The sequence below is a fragment of the Notothenia rossii genome (genome assembly GCF_949606895.1).
Source record: "Notothenia rossii genome assembly, chromosome: 4".
Taxonomy (NCBI): domain Eukaryota; kingdom Metazoa; phylum Chordata; class Actinopteri; order Perciformes; family Nototheniidae; genus Notothenia; species Notothenia rossii.
This window is the reverse complement of record NC_136902.1, coordinates 26,267,867-26,281,890: the sequence shown is the minus strand read 5'-3', so window position 1 is coordinate 26,281,890 and position 14,024 is coordinate 26,267,867. Positions and strand designations below refer to the sequence as shown.

The 14,024-nt window shown below is 42.9% G+C and overlaps 1 protein-coding gene across 4 annotated transcripts; it reads right to left on the bottom strand.

The window, feature by feature from the left end:
• Positions 1-1,192: 1,192 nt before the first annotated feature.
• On the bottom strand, positions 1,193-13,346 carry LOC307036283 (uncharacterized protein). 4 transcript variants are annotated; one of them, XM_079676442.1, is made up of 10 exons: positions 12,273-13,133; positions 11,758-11,846; positions 11,275-11,382; positions 10,869-10,932; positions 10,542-10,603; positions 10,173-10,236; positions 9,846-9,907; positions 9,299-9,501; positions 8,708-8,867; positions 1,193-1,357 (listed from the first exon to the last, which is right to left on the bottom strand). In XM_079676442.1, exons 1-10 carry the CDS (start codon positions 12,401-12,403, stop codon positions 1,200-1,202), a joined length of 1,101 nt encoding a protein of 366 aa, XP_079532568.1. In that variant the 5' UTR covers positions 12,404-13,133; the 3' UTR covers positions 1,193-1,199. The 4 variants fall into 4 exon arrangements, with proteins under 4 accessions (XP_079532568.1, XP_079532567.1, XP_079532569.1 ...); XM_079676441.1 differs by lacking the exon at positions 1,193-1,357 and having other exon boundaries at positions 7,481-8,867; positions 12,273-13,132; XM_079676443.1 differs by lacking the exons at positions 1,193-1,357; positions 12,273-13,133 and adding an exon at positions 13,256-13,317 and having other exon boundaries at positions 7,496-8,867; positions 11,758-11,844.
• Positions 13,347-14,024: the final 678 nt, after the last annotated feature.

Sequence of the window (14,024 nt, the reverse complement as noted above, 5' to 3'; positions counted from 1 at the left end):
CTGGCTACAGTGCTGAAAAGAAATCTTGCATTATTCTTATTCTCATCTATTAATGAAGAGTAGTAGGCTGCTCTCGCTTTACGCAGTGCTTTCTTATATTCATTGAGAGTAATATGCCAAATTAAACGAGATTCTTCAAGTTTAGTGGAACGCCATATCCTTGCAAGTTGTCTCGACTTTTGCTTTATTTTGCGGGTTTCGGCATTATGCCATGGAGCTAATCTATGTTGTTTTATTTTCTTCTTTTTCAAAGGAGCAACCGAGTCTAATTTTATTCGCAGCGCATCTGTAGCACTATCAACAACATGATCAATTTGAGGTGGTGTACATTTTGTATAAGTTTCCTCCCTTACATGCAGACATGCTATCGAGTTAAGTATTGGTGGAATCTCTTCCTTAAATTTGGCTATAGCGCTAACGGATAGGTTTCTGCTGCAGGAGCTTTTGGCTAATGCTTTGTAGTCTAGTAACAGTACTTCAAAAGTTACTAAGAAATGGTCGGATAAGGCAGGATTATGCGGTTCGACTAATAGTTGCTCAATTTCAATACCATAAGTCAGAACAAGGTCAAGAGTGTGATTATAGCAATGGGTTGGTTTATTTACACTCTGACAGAAACCAACAGAATCTAATATAGAGTTAAATGCAACAGTAAGGCTATTTTTATCTTCGTCAACATGAATATTAAAGTCACCTACGATAATTATTTTATCTGTTTTCAGTACCAAAGTTGATAAAAACTCAGAGAATTCTGATAAGAATTCTGAATAAGGACCTGGTGCACGGTACACTGTAACAAATAAGATTGGCTGCAAGGTTTTCTAGGTCGGATGCGTAAGACTAAAAAAACCAACCTCCCAGACCGGGAAAAGGAGGATTTTTCTTGACATGCCTATCGTTCCCGAGGGTATTTTCGGCTCCGCTTTAGTCTCGATGCAGCGGAGATGTGAGTCGAAAAAGAAGGAAGACGAGGCCCTCCACCTCTGTCTCCGTCGAAGGGTCCAGCCGCTACCTGCGACGGTCTCGCGGCAGTCCTTCGCCCAAGTTGCCTCACGTCCTGCCCGGTTCAAGGTACCGAGGCAGCAAAGGCCACAGCCTGCCCCGAGTCCCCAGCCCAGGCAGGAGACGAGGACGAGCTGGCCGAGGAAATCTCCGGTTTCGGCAGCTGCTGTTCAGGCACAGCCGACTCAGATTTTCGGTCACCAGTCGAGGAAGAAGAAGCAGGCGGCCTGACAGCTTCCTCTCCTCTCCTCGGTGACAGAGCTGGAAGTTTCCTGTTCCCCAGCTCCAGATGTGTTTTCGGGGTGCCACCAGGCCTCCATCTTCCCGTCGCCTCGAGTGATGCCGCAACGCCATCCTCAAGTTCGCGCCAGAAGGGAAACAGACTTAATACCAGAGACAGCGAGTTCTGCTATCTGCCTAAGTCACAAAAACACATGTCAAAATTGTTGTTGTTTTCAAATAAACCATTTTTCACTGTCGGATCCAGGCTTCAAGCCGAGTGCGCAGTCCAAAAAAATGAAAAGAAAGACAATAAAAACAATAAACAGTCTGTCGCCTGTCCCTCTTTTGAGAGCAGCTATGTTCAGGACAAATGTCCTCGTAAAGCACCTGCTCAACCTGGGTTTCATAATAAACACAGAAAAGAGCATGTTGTGCCCGGCACAGACTGTACTCTTCCTGGGTTTACACCTGAACTCGGTGCCCTTTACAGCCCGCCTGTCAGCGGAAAGAGTGAAAGCTTTCAGAGCTTGCCTCGCTCATTTCCAGCTGCGCAAACATGTTCTTTTCAGATCATGCCTGCGTTTACTGGGGCTCATGGCGTCAGTCATCCTGGTGGTACGACTGGGACGGTTACACATGAGGGAGTTTCAGCGCTGGGTAGCCGCTCTAAAACAAAACCCCGCGCGTCATGGCGCGCGGAGAGTGATGGTTACTGTGGAATGCGTAATGGCACTGCGCCACTGGCTGCACCCTACTTTTCTGGTACGGGGCACGCCTATGGGTGCTGTCCTTTCACGGAAGGTGGTCACCACAGACGCATGTCTGACAGGCTGGGGAGGTATTTACGAAGGTCGTCCGGTGAGGTTTCTCTGGAGCAGAGACCTCCAGCGGTCGCACATAAATTACCTGGAGCTTTTAGCGGTGTTCCTCTCCCTAAAACGCTTTCTGCCTTTTCTCAGAGGACACCATGTCCTCGTGAGGACGGACAATACGACCACAATATCGTATATAAACCGACAAGGGGGTTCGCGCTCTCTCCAGTTACACATGCTGGCACGCAAACTGATCTTATGGAGCTGCGGACGTCTCCTCTCTCTGAGAACGACGCACGTACCAGGAGTGATGAACCTCGGGGCAGACCTGCTGTCCAGAGGCGTACCACTATATGCAGACTGGACTCTAAATCCAATGGTTGTGAGCCAGCTGTGGGTGCGTTACGGCCGAGCCGCGGTAGATCTGTTCGCATCAAAAGAAAATGCTCACTGTCAGCTTTTCTTTTCAATGCGCGATCAAAACGCACCATTAGGCGTGGACGCGCTCGCGCACATTTGGCCTCCGGTCCTTCTGTACGCGTTCCCAACCCTGGCGCTGATACCCCCAACTCTGGCCAGAGTGAGGGAACGGCGACACACAATGATCTTGATAGCTCCGCACTGGCCTGCAATGTACTGGCTGGTGGAGATATATCAGCTGCTGTGCGGTCAGCGGTGACAGCTCCCCCTACGCAGAGACATACTGTCTCAGGCGGGGGGGACGATCTTTCACCCACACCCGGAGCGCATGGCCCTATGGGCCTGGCCTGTGAGTGGTATAATCTGAATGCAGTGGGTCTCCCGCAGAAGGTGATAAACACTATTCAGAGTGCGAGAGCTTCCTCCACTAGGTCTCTTTATGACTGTAAGTGGAGGGTGTTTGAGGACTGGTGCCTTCAAAAAGGGCACACCTCTTTTCAATGCCCTGTGGGAGTGATTTTATCATTTCTACAGGACCTAATTGATAAACACAGAGCTTTCTCCACGATCAAAGTCTACCTGGCTGCTATTGCTGCATGCCATGTGGGTTTTGAGGGTAAGACGGCCGGCCAGCATCCTCTGGTCTGCCGTTTTATGAAGGGAGCTCGCAGGCTCCTTCCTGTTTCCAGGTCACTGGTGCTCTTATGGGACTTGGCAGTGGTTTTAGATGGGCTCACTCGAGCCCCATTTGAACCCCTGGAAGAAGCTGACATGAAGCACCTGTCACTCAAGACAGTGCTGTTACTGGCTCTGGCATCCGCCAAGCGAGTCAGTGACATTAATGCGCTATCTGTACATCCTTCATGCACTCAGTTCGCCCGAGGGTTAACGAGAGTGTTGCTGAAGCGCAACCCTTCCTTTATACCTATGGTGGTTGGTTCATGTACCCCCATTGACATTGAGGCATTTCCTCCGCCGCTGTCCCCCCCCGGTGAACAGCAGCCGAATTTGCTATGTCCAGTCCGTGCTTTACGCACTTATATGGACAGATCAAAAGAGTTTCGTCATAATGACCAACTCTTTGTGTCCTGGGCTAACCCTCAGAAGGGCAAGCTTGTTACTAAGCAACGGCTCTCTCACTGGATTGTGGAGGCAATTGCTTTGGCTTACACGAGTCAGGGTCTGCAGGCACCTTCGGGTTTGCGTGCTCATTCGACTCGTGGTCTGGCTACATCCTGGGCTTTGTTCAAGGGTGTTTCCATCCAAGACATTTGTGCAGCAGCAAGCTGGTCCTCGCCGCTCACTTCCATGGGCGCGGGAAGGGGGTGCTGAGGGCGCTGCAGTACCCCCTAGCGGCAGGCAGGGGGTGCGGAGCTCCCCTGTCTGAATTATTATTTGACGGTTTTTGCTGCTCCCGCTGTGCATAATCTGTGTAATATGCAGTGCTTGAATTGGGCCGGTACTCACCGGTACGCAGTACCGGCACTTCTGATTTTTACCCATTTGGTACCGGCACTTCTTACTGAGTAAAATGCCGGTACTCAGCCGCCGGCAATATACGTATATATTGTAAACGCAACGCAGCGCAAATGTGGGCCTGACTCTGCCTCACAGAGGGTCACTGGCTGTCTACATGACGTGGCCTGCCGACATTGCCACTTTCATACAGATCATACTAATGCCCTCGATTGGTCTCTGTGTGTCATTCAAGCTCGGGAGGGTGTGTGTTGGTGTATGTGTGGCGCGAGCGAGCGAGAAAGCGCGCACACCGGTTACGTGTATTGTTGTTAGCATCTGGTGCTAGCTAGCTGCGCTAACGGATATAAGGAGCTGTTTCAACAACAAGGTGGAGGGAGAGTCCTTTGCTGTCAGACTGAGAGGCTGATAACTACAGCTCTGGTGAGGTAAATTACTCTCTGAGTCTTTAGATAGTTAACTTAGTTTAAGTTATCTCAGTGGGTCTCAAACGGTTCGGTCACCATTTATGTAAACACATATTTCCATTTGAGGGGGTAGTGGTTAGTAAAATATGCATGAATAATACAAACAAAATGTTAACTAGGTGAAAAAAGGTAAGATAAACTTGTTGAGAGCTAAAACTAGTCTGCTGTTGCCTCAAAGAGGAGCAGGGTGGAGTGGAGGGAGACAGGAGAGGCCGATTCAGGAGCCCAGACACACTCACAACTATAAATGAACCAAAAACAAATAAATAAACAAGTTTCAATGTTTTTTCATATTGGATATTGTATGTTATTGGTTATGGCCATGTACTTATGAATTTATGATTATTTAAATGTATACATTTTTGTTTCATATGGGTGTAGTCTCTTTATTTCCCCCTCAAAATGCACCAGATTGATGCATTTAAGTCCAACATTTAAAAATAAATCTTACCGGGGGAGCATGCCCCCGGACCCCCCTATAGGATTTGAGGCCCGGCCCCACTGTTCCCAAATAGATTTGCAATTTTTTTTAAATAGTAACCCATCTCCATATGTTTCTTTTTGGGTTGTAGATTTAAACTAGAGGGCTATCACTTTGTGCAGCAACGCTATTGACAAATAAATCCAGCAAAATGGCACAAAAAACTGGTAGTGGCCTCAGGGACGAGGAGTCAGTAGGAGTCAAGCTTTACTTTCTTTTATATCCATAAAGAAAAAGTAAATCTGTTTACAGTTGTTTCATTATGGATGTTGAGAGGTATCCATATATCTCTTCATTTTGCTCTCAAAGTGCACCAGATTGATGAAAGGCTCACTGTACTTAAACAAAATGACTCAGGGTGCATCTGAGATTAGAGGGGGTGCAGTGGTAAAGTGCTATTTTTATAAGTGGGGAGTGGACCTGACACCCTCTAGTCTAGGGGGGTCCGGGGGCATGCTCCCCCGGGAACATTTTTTTTTAAATATTGAAGTTAGATGCATCAATCTGGCCATCTTGGATTTTCTTAATTTTCTCCGGGGTTTGGCCATACTACCGCGTACATTTTTCAGCTGTTCATGGGGGGTAATCATCTCGGTTTGCGATAATGGTCCCAGGTGGGTGATAATGGGGGATATTGATCCTACATCGGCGCTAATGGGGATATTGGTCCCAAGTGCGAGATACTGGTCCCCAGTGGGTGATCATGATAATGAGGGAAATGGTTCAGCAAGAAACCCATTTGTCTGGCCGTCTTGAATATTACAGTAAAGATTTGGGGGATGTATCCTGTGTTCGTCTGTGAATACCATTCTAATTACAAATATTAAAATATAAAACTGCCTTAGGATTATTTAGTTTAGATTTGTGAGGAATAGTTGTTTTAGTGTTAATTCTTTCACCAGTACATATACTTGTTACTCTTCCTTTCTTCCGTGCATTGCTTGGGGTTAGCAGTTTTGTGCTACTTTTCCTACAGGAGCATGCTTGAAAAACTATCCTAAAGCCAAGGCTTCCGAGGTGGAGGAGCAACTGTCCGAAAATCTCAAATATGCACCGAAGAAAAAAGGAGGGCCAAAATACAAGGTGATAGTGGATTCTAGTGACTTACTTAAATATTTGGTCCATCTCTCCAAATGTCTGTCAATAAAGCATTTACATATCACATAAATTTACCACTTTGACATATAGTATGTGTCATCAGTACTTAAATCTTTGCATTCTCACAAAGTTAGTTATCATTATCACTACTCATCAATTAGGAACAATTAAGGATTTTATTTTCTAATATACCATGTATTCCCTAATGTGCGTTCTTGCTTTTTAGGAACCTGCTGCAAAGAGAAGGAAGAGCGTCGCATCTGCAGTCGATGTCGATACAGATACAGATTCAGATGAACATTTCACATATTACGCCTGGTCATTGGTGCACGGACGTTTCGGCCAACGGACGTTTTGGCCAGGTATATTTGTCGGGGCGGACGTTTCGGCCAGCTTGTACAAAAAATATAATAACTGAATAAATAAATATTTTATTTCATTTAAATTCACCTACGTAGTAGATACATGTTACTGCCATTCATATATATAATAACTGAATAAATACATATAGCGCCACCAACGTAAATGTTCATTTAGTCTACAAGGTCTCGGTTCGAAAGCCACAAATGTTCAGCTGGCCAGCTATTATTGTATTACCTTGGACAATGTTTTATCTATTGTTAGGTTATTTCCTTGAGGTACTTAGAAAGTAGTTTAGGTAAACCTGTTATGCCTTCATATAAAGAGATTGCAATTGATATCATTTATATCCCTCTTTGTGTTACTACATTTGACCATGGCTTCATTATGTTCTTTTGTTCAGGAACATACAAATTAAACTGGTTACTTATACACCTTAAGTTTGCAGAGAATATTTAAATGTCCATAATTGTAGAAATATGATAAAAAATATCATTCTACTGTCTACATGTCCTAAAATTAATTATGGGTTTATGGAATTTCTTATTGGTATATATCTATCTGTCAATTTGAATCATGTCATGATGTATTATGCATTTGAACCATTGAAATGCAAATAAAATTGTCTAAGAAGTGTATTATTAAAATTTGAGTTGTGTTGATTACTTTGACATAATTAAAGCTATTCGAAAGAAAATATAATTGCAAATAGAAAGTGGTCTAAAGGTGGTGTGAACGTTACATTTCAACGTTACATTTCAATGTGGTGACCACGTTATTTCAACCATACAAAATCACGTGGCCTCCACGTAAATTGCCACGTTGTCACAACAACAGCATCACGTGGCTGTAACGTGGCAGCCACGTGCAATTGTTAGCTGGGATCTCTCAAAACCCAGATGAAACACAACTGTAAGCAGATGTTCTTTTTCTTTATGGATATTTTACAAATCACTCCCCTTTCAAACTGTATTCTTGTTTTACTGCCATATAGTATTTCATAACTGTTTTTCCTTTATTCTCTTATTTTTTTTATAACTATAATGATCATATGAAGGTGTGCCGCGGAAATAATCTTTTGAATAATTTTTGACCAAACCGTTTGAGACCCACTGAGATAACTTAGACTAAAGTTAACTATCTAAACACTCAGAGAGTCCTTTAGCTCACCTGAGCCCCTCAGTCTGAGAGGAGAGCTCTCCTCCAGCTTGTTGTGGAACAAACAGCTCCGTATGTCCGTTAGTGCAGCTAGCTAACCAGATGCTAACAACACGGTCCCTGCTGCTGGCACCGGTACCTCTCTCTCTCGTTTATGGCTAGAAAGGATCATAACCCTCTCTCTCCCCCTCTCTCACACACACCAAATGCGCTATTTCCGCACGCACACAGAGCCGCGAGCTTGAATGACACAAGCACACATTTCCATGCAACTCTCTGATTGGTTTGGTGTCTTGCCTCTGTTGCATTCACTGAACACGGGAAATTACAGTCCTGCCGTCCTTTCTAGTGTCTTGATGAGGTTCACGTAAAGCACGGTTAATGTATTATATTATTGAGGTAGAATTGTCCGGGGCTACAGAAAAAACATTCGGGGCAGGCCAAAATATTATTTTACCAACAATGTGGAATTTATTGGCTACATATTACCAGTGCTTGAATTGGAATAAAAAGGTGCCAGTACTCTAAATCAGCAACAAGTATTTGGCACAAAGTCATAGTATATCCTATAATGCTGGTGGGTTTGTCTCTTTACTTTATATTTTAGAAAGGCTCACTGTACTTAAACAAAATGACTCAGGGTGCATCTGAGATTAGAGGGGGTGCAGTGGTAAAGTGCTATTTTTATAAGTGGCGAGTGGACCTGACACCCTCTAGTCTAGGGGGGTCCGGGGGCATGCTCCCCCGGGAACATTTTTTTTTAAATATTGAAGTTAGATGCATCAATCTGGCCATCTTGGATTTTCTTAATTTTCTCCGGGGTTTGGCCATACTACCGCGTACATTTTTCAGCTGTTCATGGGGGGTAATCATCTCGGTTTGCGATAATGGTCCCACCTGGGCCACAACAATAAAGATATAAAAATAGAATCAGCACCAAAATCATGAGGGTTCTTGGCCCATGGATGACCAATACTCATACAAATAAGTACATTAGAATGTCACATAGTTTTTGAAAGATCCACTAACGAAGATGCCGACCCAGACACGTACCCACTCATGCACATGAAACATAACATCCCCAAAATGGTCGTTTCGGTTATAATAAATGATAATCAACATGTTATATTGAGTATCTCTGGAGTGCATCAGGCGAGCTTCATAAAATACTGAAGAAGCAATTGCATGCCATTTATGACTTAAACACTTACTGATGAGGACCTTGGTGACCGACAGGTCAATCAACGCGTTCTTGCCCTTCTTTCCCTTGAGGCTATACGTTGACCATAAGGCATTGGTTCCCAACTTGGAGAGCATCCTCCGGATGGTGTCTCCGATGTTGTGGCTACCCAAGGAAGTCATATAGCATGTCTGCAATGTAGATAATTAGTTTTCTTAGTAAAAAACCCTTGAGTACATCCAAGTGAAAATGCTAAATTGTCAGATATATATTACAAAGGCAGCATTGAATATAACTACTACAGTTTTGAAATAATTCAGTGGTCCCAATTATGTCTATCTATCTATCTATCTATCTATCTATCTATCTATCTATCTATGCCTGCCTGCTGCCTGCTTAGGTGCCTGTCTGCCTGACTGTCCGTCTGCCTGCCTGTTTAGCTGTCTGTGTGCCTGCCTGTCTGTCTGCCTATCTGTCTGTATACCTGTCTGTATGTGTGCCTGCCTGCCTGCCTGTCTGTCTTGGTGTCTGCCTATCTGTCTCTTTGGAAGATGGAGTTACTTCTTCATAAAATGTAAGCGATTCTTAACAAAATAAGTTTTTCTTTCACAATGGAACATACCAATTGTCTCTTGAAGGCCTTATCTGTAAGCCTCTCACAAAGCCTATCCAGCTCCTCAGTACTGCTGACAGGGTCTGGTAGTACATCGTCCAACTCCTCTCCTGCTGCTCTGCTGGCACTTGTCAAGAAGCGCAGCATTCTAAGGATTTCCCCCTGTGACTCTTCAAGGTTTTGCATACGCATCAGCATCCTGCTCTGGAATCCTGTAGCAAGATAACACAATTCCACATTTTTAAATACTATGCTTAGAATTTGCATCTATTCACCCACATACATGTATAATGCATGAAGGCAATTGCGACAAATGATTCATTACATTTCATGTTGCGTTGAAGTTAAACACATATTTCAAGCAACGGCAAGTGCTAGATCCCAAGCTAAACTTAAATGGAATGAGAAAAAAATGCAAAAAGGATGCCATAATCATCAATCAATTTGTCTCAAAACGACACAATGTTTAGAATGAAGAAATCAAAATTGAATATTTTCTGGATCACAATTTTGAAAAATATTCTTGAAGTAAAACTGTTACATTAGGCTTTGTTACCTGTTGGCTCACTTTCAGGATTTATTGCAGCAGATGTAGAAGCTCTGGGTGTTGTGGGGGTGCTGAAAACATAACATGAAATTATTACTTCACTGCAGTACATGCCAACAGTAAGCCATAGTTACATGGCATGAGTAGTAACAGAGATTCGCTACAGCTTAATATCAGATTGGTCTAATGTACTACATGTACTAGTCTAAATGCTTTAGCACAGGGTGACTGTACCAATGAATGGCCTAGACCAATCATGGTGAGCAATGAGATATACATGTACGTACTACTCTCAGTAAATACTTGGGTAAAACTACAAAGCCTCAGATTCCTTACCTGGTATGGAAGGGTTGCTTTCCTCCACGATGATCCTCAGACAGTCGTGCACTTGAAGTCATCACTGTATACAGAGATAGTAATGTAATTAATTTATAAATGTCTATATCAGAATACTTAAATTAATATAAAGTGAAAGGCTAAATGGAGCAAAGTGAAAACAGTGGTGCCCCTTTTGAGTGACCTCATTTTAAGACCACCTCTCTTGGGAGACCACTACAGCATGCACCAATGGCTACACATCCCGTGCTATCAATTTGTCTCAAAAGAACACAATGTTTAGAATGAGGAAATCACAATTGAATATTTTCTGGATCACAAATTTCAAAAATATTCTTGAAGTAAAACTTTTACATTAGGCTTTGTTACCTGTTGGCTCACTTTCAGGATTTATTGCAGCAGATGTAGAAGCTCTGGGTGTTGTTGGGGTGCTGAAAACATAACATGAAATTATTACTTCACTGCAGTACATGCCAACAGTAAGCCATAGTTACATGGCATGAGTAGTAACAGAGATTCGCTACAGCTTAATATCAGATTGGTCTAATGTACTACATGTACTAGTCTAAATGCTTTAGCACAGGGTGACTGTACCAATGAATGGCCTAGACCAATCATGGTGAGCAATGAGATATACATGTACGTACTACTCTCAGTAAATACTTGGGTAAAACTACAAAGCCTCAGATTCCTTACCTGGTATGGAACAGTTGCTTTCCTCCACGATGATCCTCAGACAGTCGTGCACTTGAAGTCATCACTGTATACAGAGATAGTAATGCAATTAATTTATAAATGTCTATATCAGAATACTTAAATTAATATAAAGCGAAAGGCTAAATGGAGCAAAGTGAATACAGTGGTGCCCCTTTTGAATGACCTCATATTTAAGACCACGTCTCTTGGGAGCCCGCAACATCATGCACCAATGGCTACACATCCCATGCTATTGAACCTCTTATGAGAGACCACCCTTTATGACAGATCGGTTTGGCTTGGCAGATGGGGTGGTCTCTCAAGAGGACCAATGTATATCATTACTCGAAACCGTTTTTTTTTTTAAATATGAAGACAAATGCACAATGTCAATAGTCCTAAATACCTGATCTTGAGTCACTGTTAGGACACACAGGAGACTGGATTCTATGCCCAGAAATAGACCTGGAAGGGGTACTGGTACTTGGTGATATCGCTCTCGGTGCAGAACAGCCTTAAACAGAATTTAATGAGTGTGGTTATCGATAAAACATTATTAATGCATTTTTGATTAGGACATGAAAGCAATACTTTATTTTCACTGCAAGAAGATACTCCCAAAATATCAATTTACCGGTACTGATCTACCTGGTACTGCATAAATGTCTGTACCAAAAAGTAATCATTGTTCTATAGGTCAAAATAGCCCATAGTTAGCCAGTTAGATACTGTGTTTAAGAAAAGGTTGGACCTCCTGGGAATAAAATTAGCATACAAGCAAATGCTGTTTTTTTTCTTTTGTGACTCAAGCTTCATGTTGAAACAAAAATAATTGAAATTAACAGTTGAGGATATAGCTCTACTTGATCCTTGTGCCAACCTCATTTACCATTTGTCCGTTGAGGAGGTGTTGGTAGCTCGGCCAGAACTAGAGCAGGGACACTGTCACTTGCCTCCAGTATCTCCCCTTCTTCGTCTCTATTAACATTATTTAATAAAGATTAACAGGTGAAGTGAAGCACCACATTAAATGACATTTAATAAAGAAAACTGAAAGGGTTAATATTTCTTATTCCGTTGAACTGTTTTTCTATTAATTTGTTCCCATAGAGTACGTTCGTCTATTAACTGGGTAGTCGCTATCTATTGAAAAGTCGGGACATATCTCAACCAGATATAGATCTCCCACGGATTTAATGTAAGCTTTGTTCACACAGCCCAGCGGCCCTGCTGAAAAAAACAACATGGAGGCCGAGTCCGAGATTAGGCCACACATGAGGCCACAAGGCACCTGCTTAATTTCGGCAGAAAAAGTGTAAAATATGCTGAGAGCTGTGCATAGAACACTCCCCCATATGTTCATGACCCGAATTACAAAACTTTAAAAAAGGATGGCTTCCTTACCTGCAAGTATATATTGACAGTTCTTGACTTGAATAAAAAAAAACACGGTTTAGGCCTAACGTTCCAGAGATTGACAGCGTGTCCTCGTTTTCGCAGATCCGTTTAACCGTTTGTAGGTCGCTGAACGGCATTAATTTTAACCAGCGCTAGTGGGGGCATCGAGGGACAGGAAAGGGTGTCGAACTGGGAAAAACGATCGAATAACTGTCTGTTTTGCAAAATACATCCCATCTTCTGGGAGAATAGATGGATATTTGAGGGACTATATAATTTGTATGCGTATGGATCGACCAGGATGTGAAGTGGTAAATCCAGAACACTGAGAAAAGGCGCGAACGAAATTTGCCGTGATTGGTTGAATTCTTAGGCTGGTGAGAGCATATACAGTTATAAACATCAACCAGTAGCGTGGCGTGGGGAAAAAATTAGGGGAAGCCAATAATACGTCCTTTCTTTTGGGTCGGGGGTGTGGTGGTCAATGTAATAACGTAACCAGATGAGTGATTACAGCGCCCGGTATCATTTTACACACATTTGTATCATACAGATGCAGGACTTACACATGCCTGTTATCTGACCGACAGGTCCGCACGCACTCTCCAGCCGAAACTCTAATAAGCATTCATTCACAAACTAAATCAGGAGACCTTTAACGTTTTACGTCCGGTTTGCTCCTTTGTTCCTCGCTGTACACAGCTCCAGTTTGGGCATTGGCCTGTCATCAGATTGTATTTGTTGTTGCTGCTGCAGCGGAAGTTTAGTACAATTATTTTTGATTAAATACTCCGAATCTCCACCCTCCATAATTGCACTTGCTTCAGTTGCTTGCTACTTTCTAACGGCGGTGAGAGTGGTGCAGTGACGCTATCTATCTTCTATCGATTAGATTTATGATTTGAAAATGATAAAAGTAGGCCAGACATGTGGATATTATCCGACTGAACAAAACGTGCATTTACCTAACAGGTTCGTTTTCCACTGACCTTTTTTCGAGCTATTTTCCAAAATCCTATGGAGAAATCCCATTGCTATTTTGTCGAGGGAAACCGAGCGCAGCTTACTTCCGCTTTTTGGGACGCGTTACTGCACCACTAAATTGATGCGATTTGATTGGATTGTGAGGCAAGGGAAGCCAGCTGCCTCTGGCTTCCCTTGGCATGGCCCTGACCAATCGCAGGTTGGCAGGGGCATGACGTGAGCCTCATCTGATTGGTCAATCCCTCCATTTTTTTTCACCAAGGGAAGCAAATTTCGGCTGGCCTCCTCTCGCAACAGAGAGTGCAATCTACTGTTTCACCGTAACATCTAGAGGGGCGCTGTTTCACTCTTTGTAAAATACTCAATGAGAATGGGGGAGAGACGGGCCGGCAGCAACACACAACAAAGAATTTCCGAAACTAAACAAAGTGTTTTTATTTATTTATTAAAATTATAACTACAAAAAAAAAACAGGGGAAGCCTGGCTTCCCTTGGCCTCCAGGAGAAAACGCCACTGACATCAACAGCAACAAATGGACGAACAATATTCAACTACATAATAGAGTAGACTCTATCTATTTGCATACAAATCATATGTATGTGCACCCACTTGCATGGAAAGGAAAACGTTATATTTCAACGTGGCCACAACGTGGTATTTATACGTTATATTTCAACGTGGCCACAACGTGGTATTTTCTTTGTAAAACCACCCAAGTAATATTTTTTGCACAAATTACTATCCTTCAAACTCATATTCTGACAAAAAGGAAA

Coding starts and splice junctions, on each gene's coding strand:
- LOC307036283 (XM_079676441.1), bottom strand. CDS start 12,403: ATGCCGTTCAGCGACCTACAAACGGTTAAACGGATCTGCGAAAACGAG. Junction 10,604..10,868: donor AAGCAACTGTTCCATACCAG/GTAAGGAATCTG, acceptor TTATGTTTTCAG/CACCCCAACAACACCCAGAG. Junction 9,502..9,845: donor TCCTGAAAGTGAGCCAACAG/GTAACAAAGCCT, acceptor ATCTTGCTACAG/GATTCCAGAGCAGGATGCTG.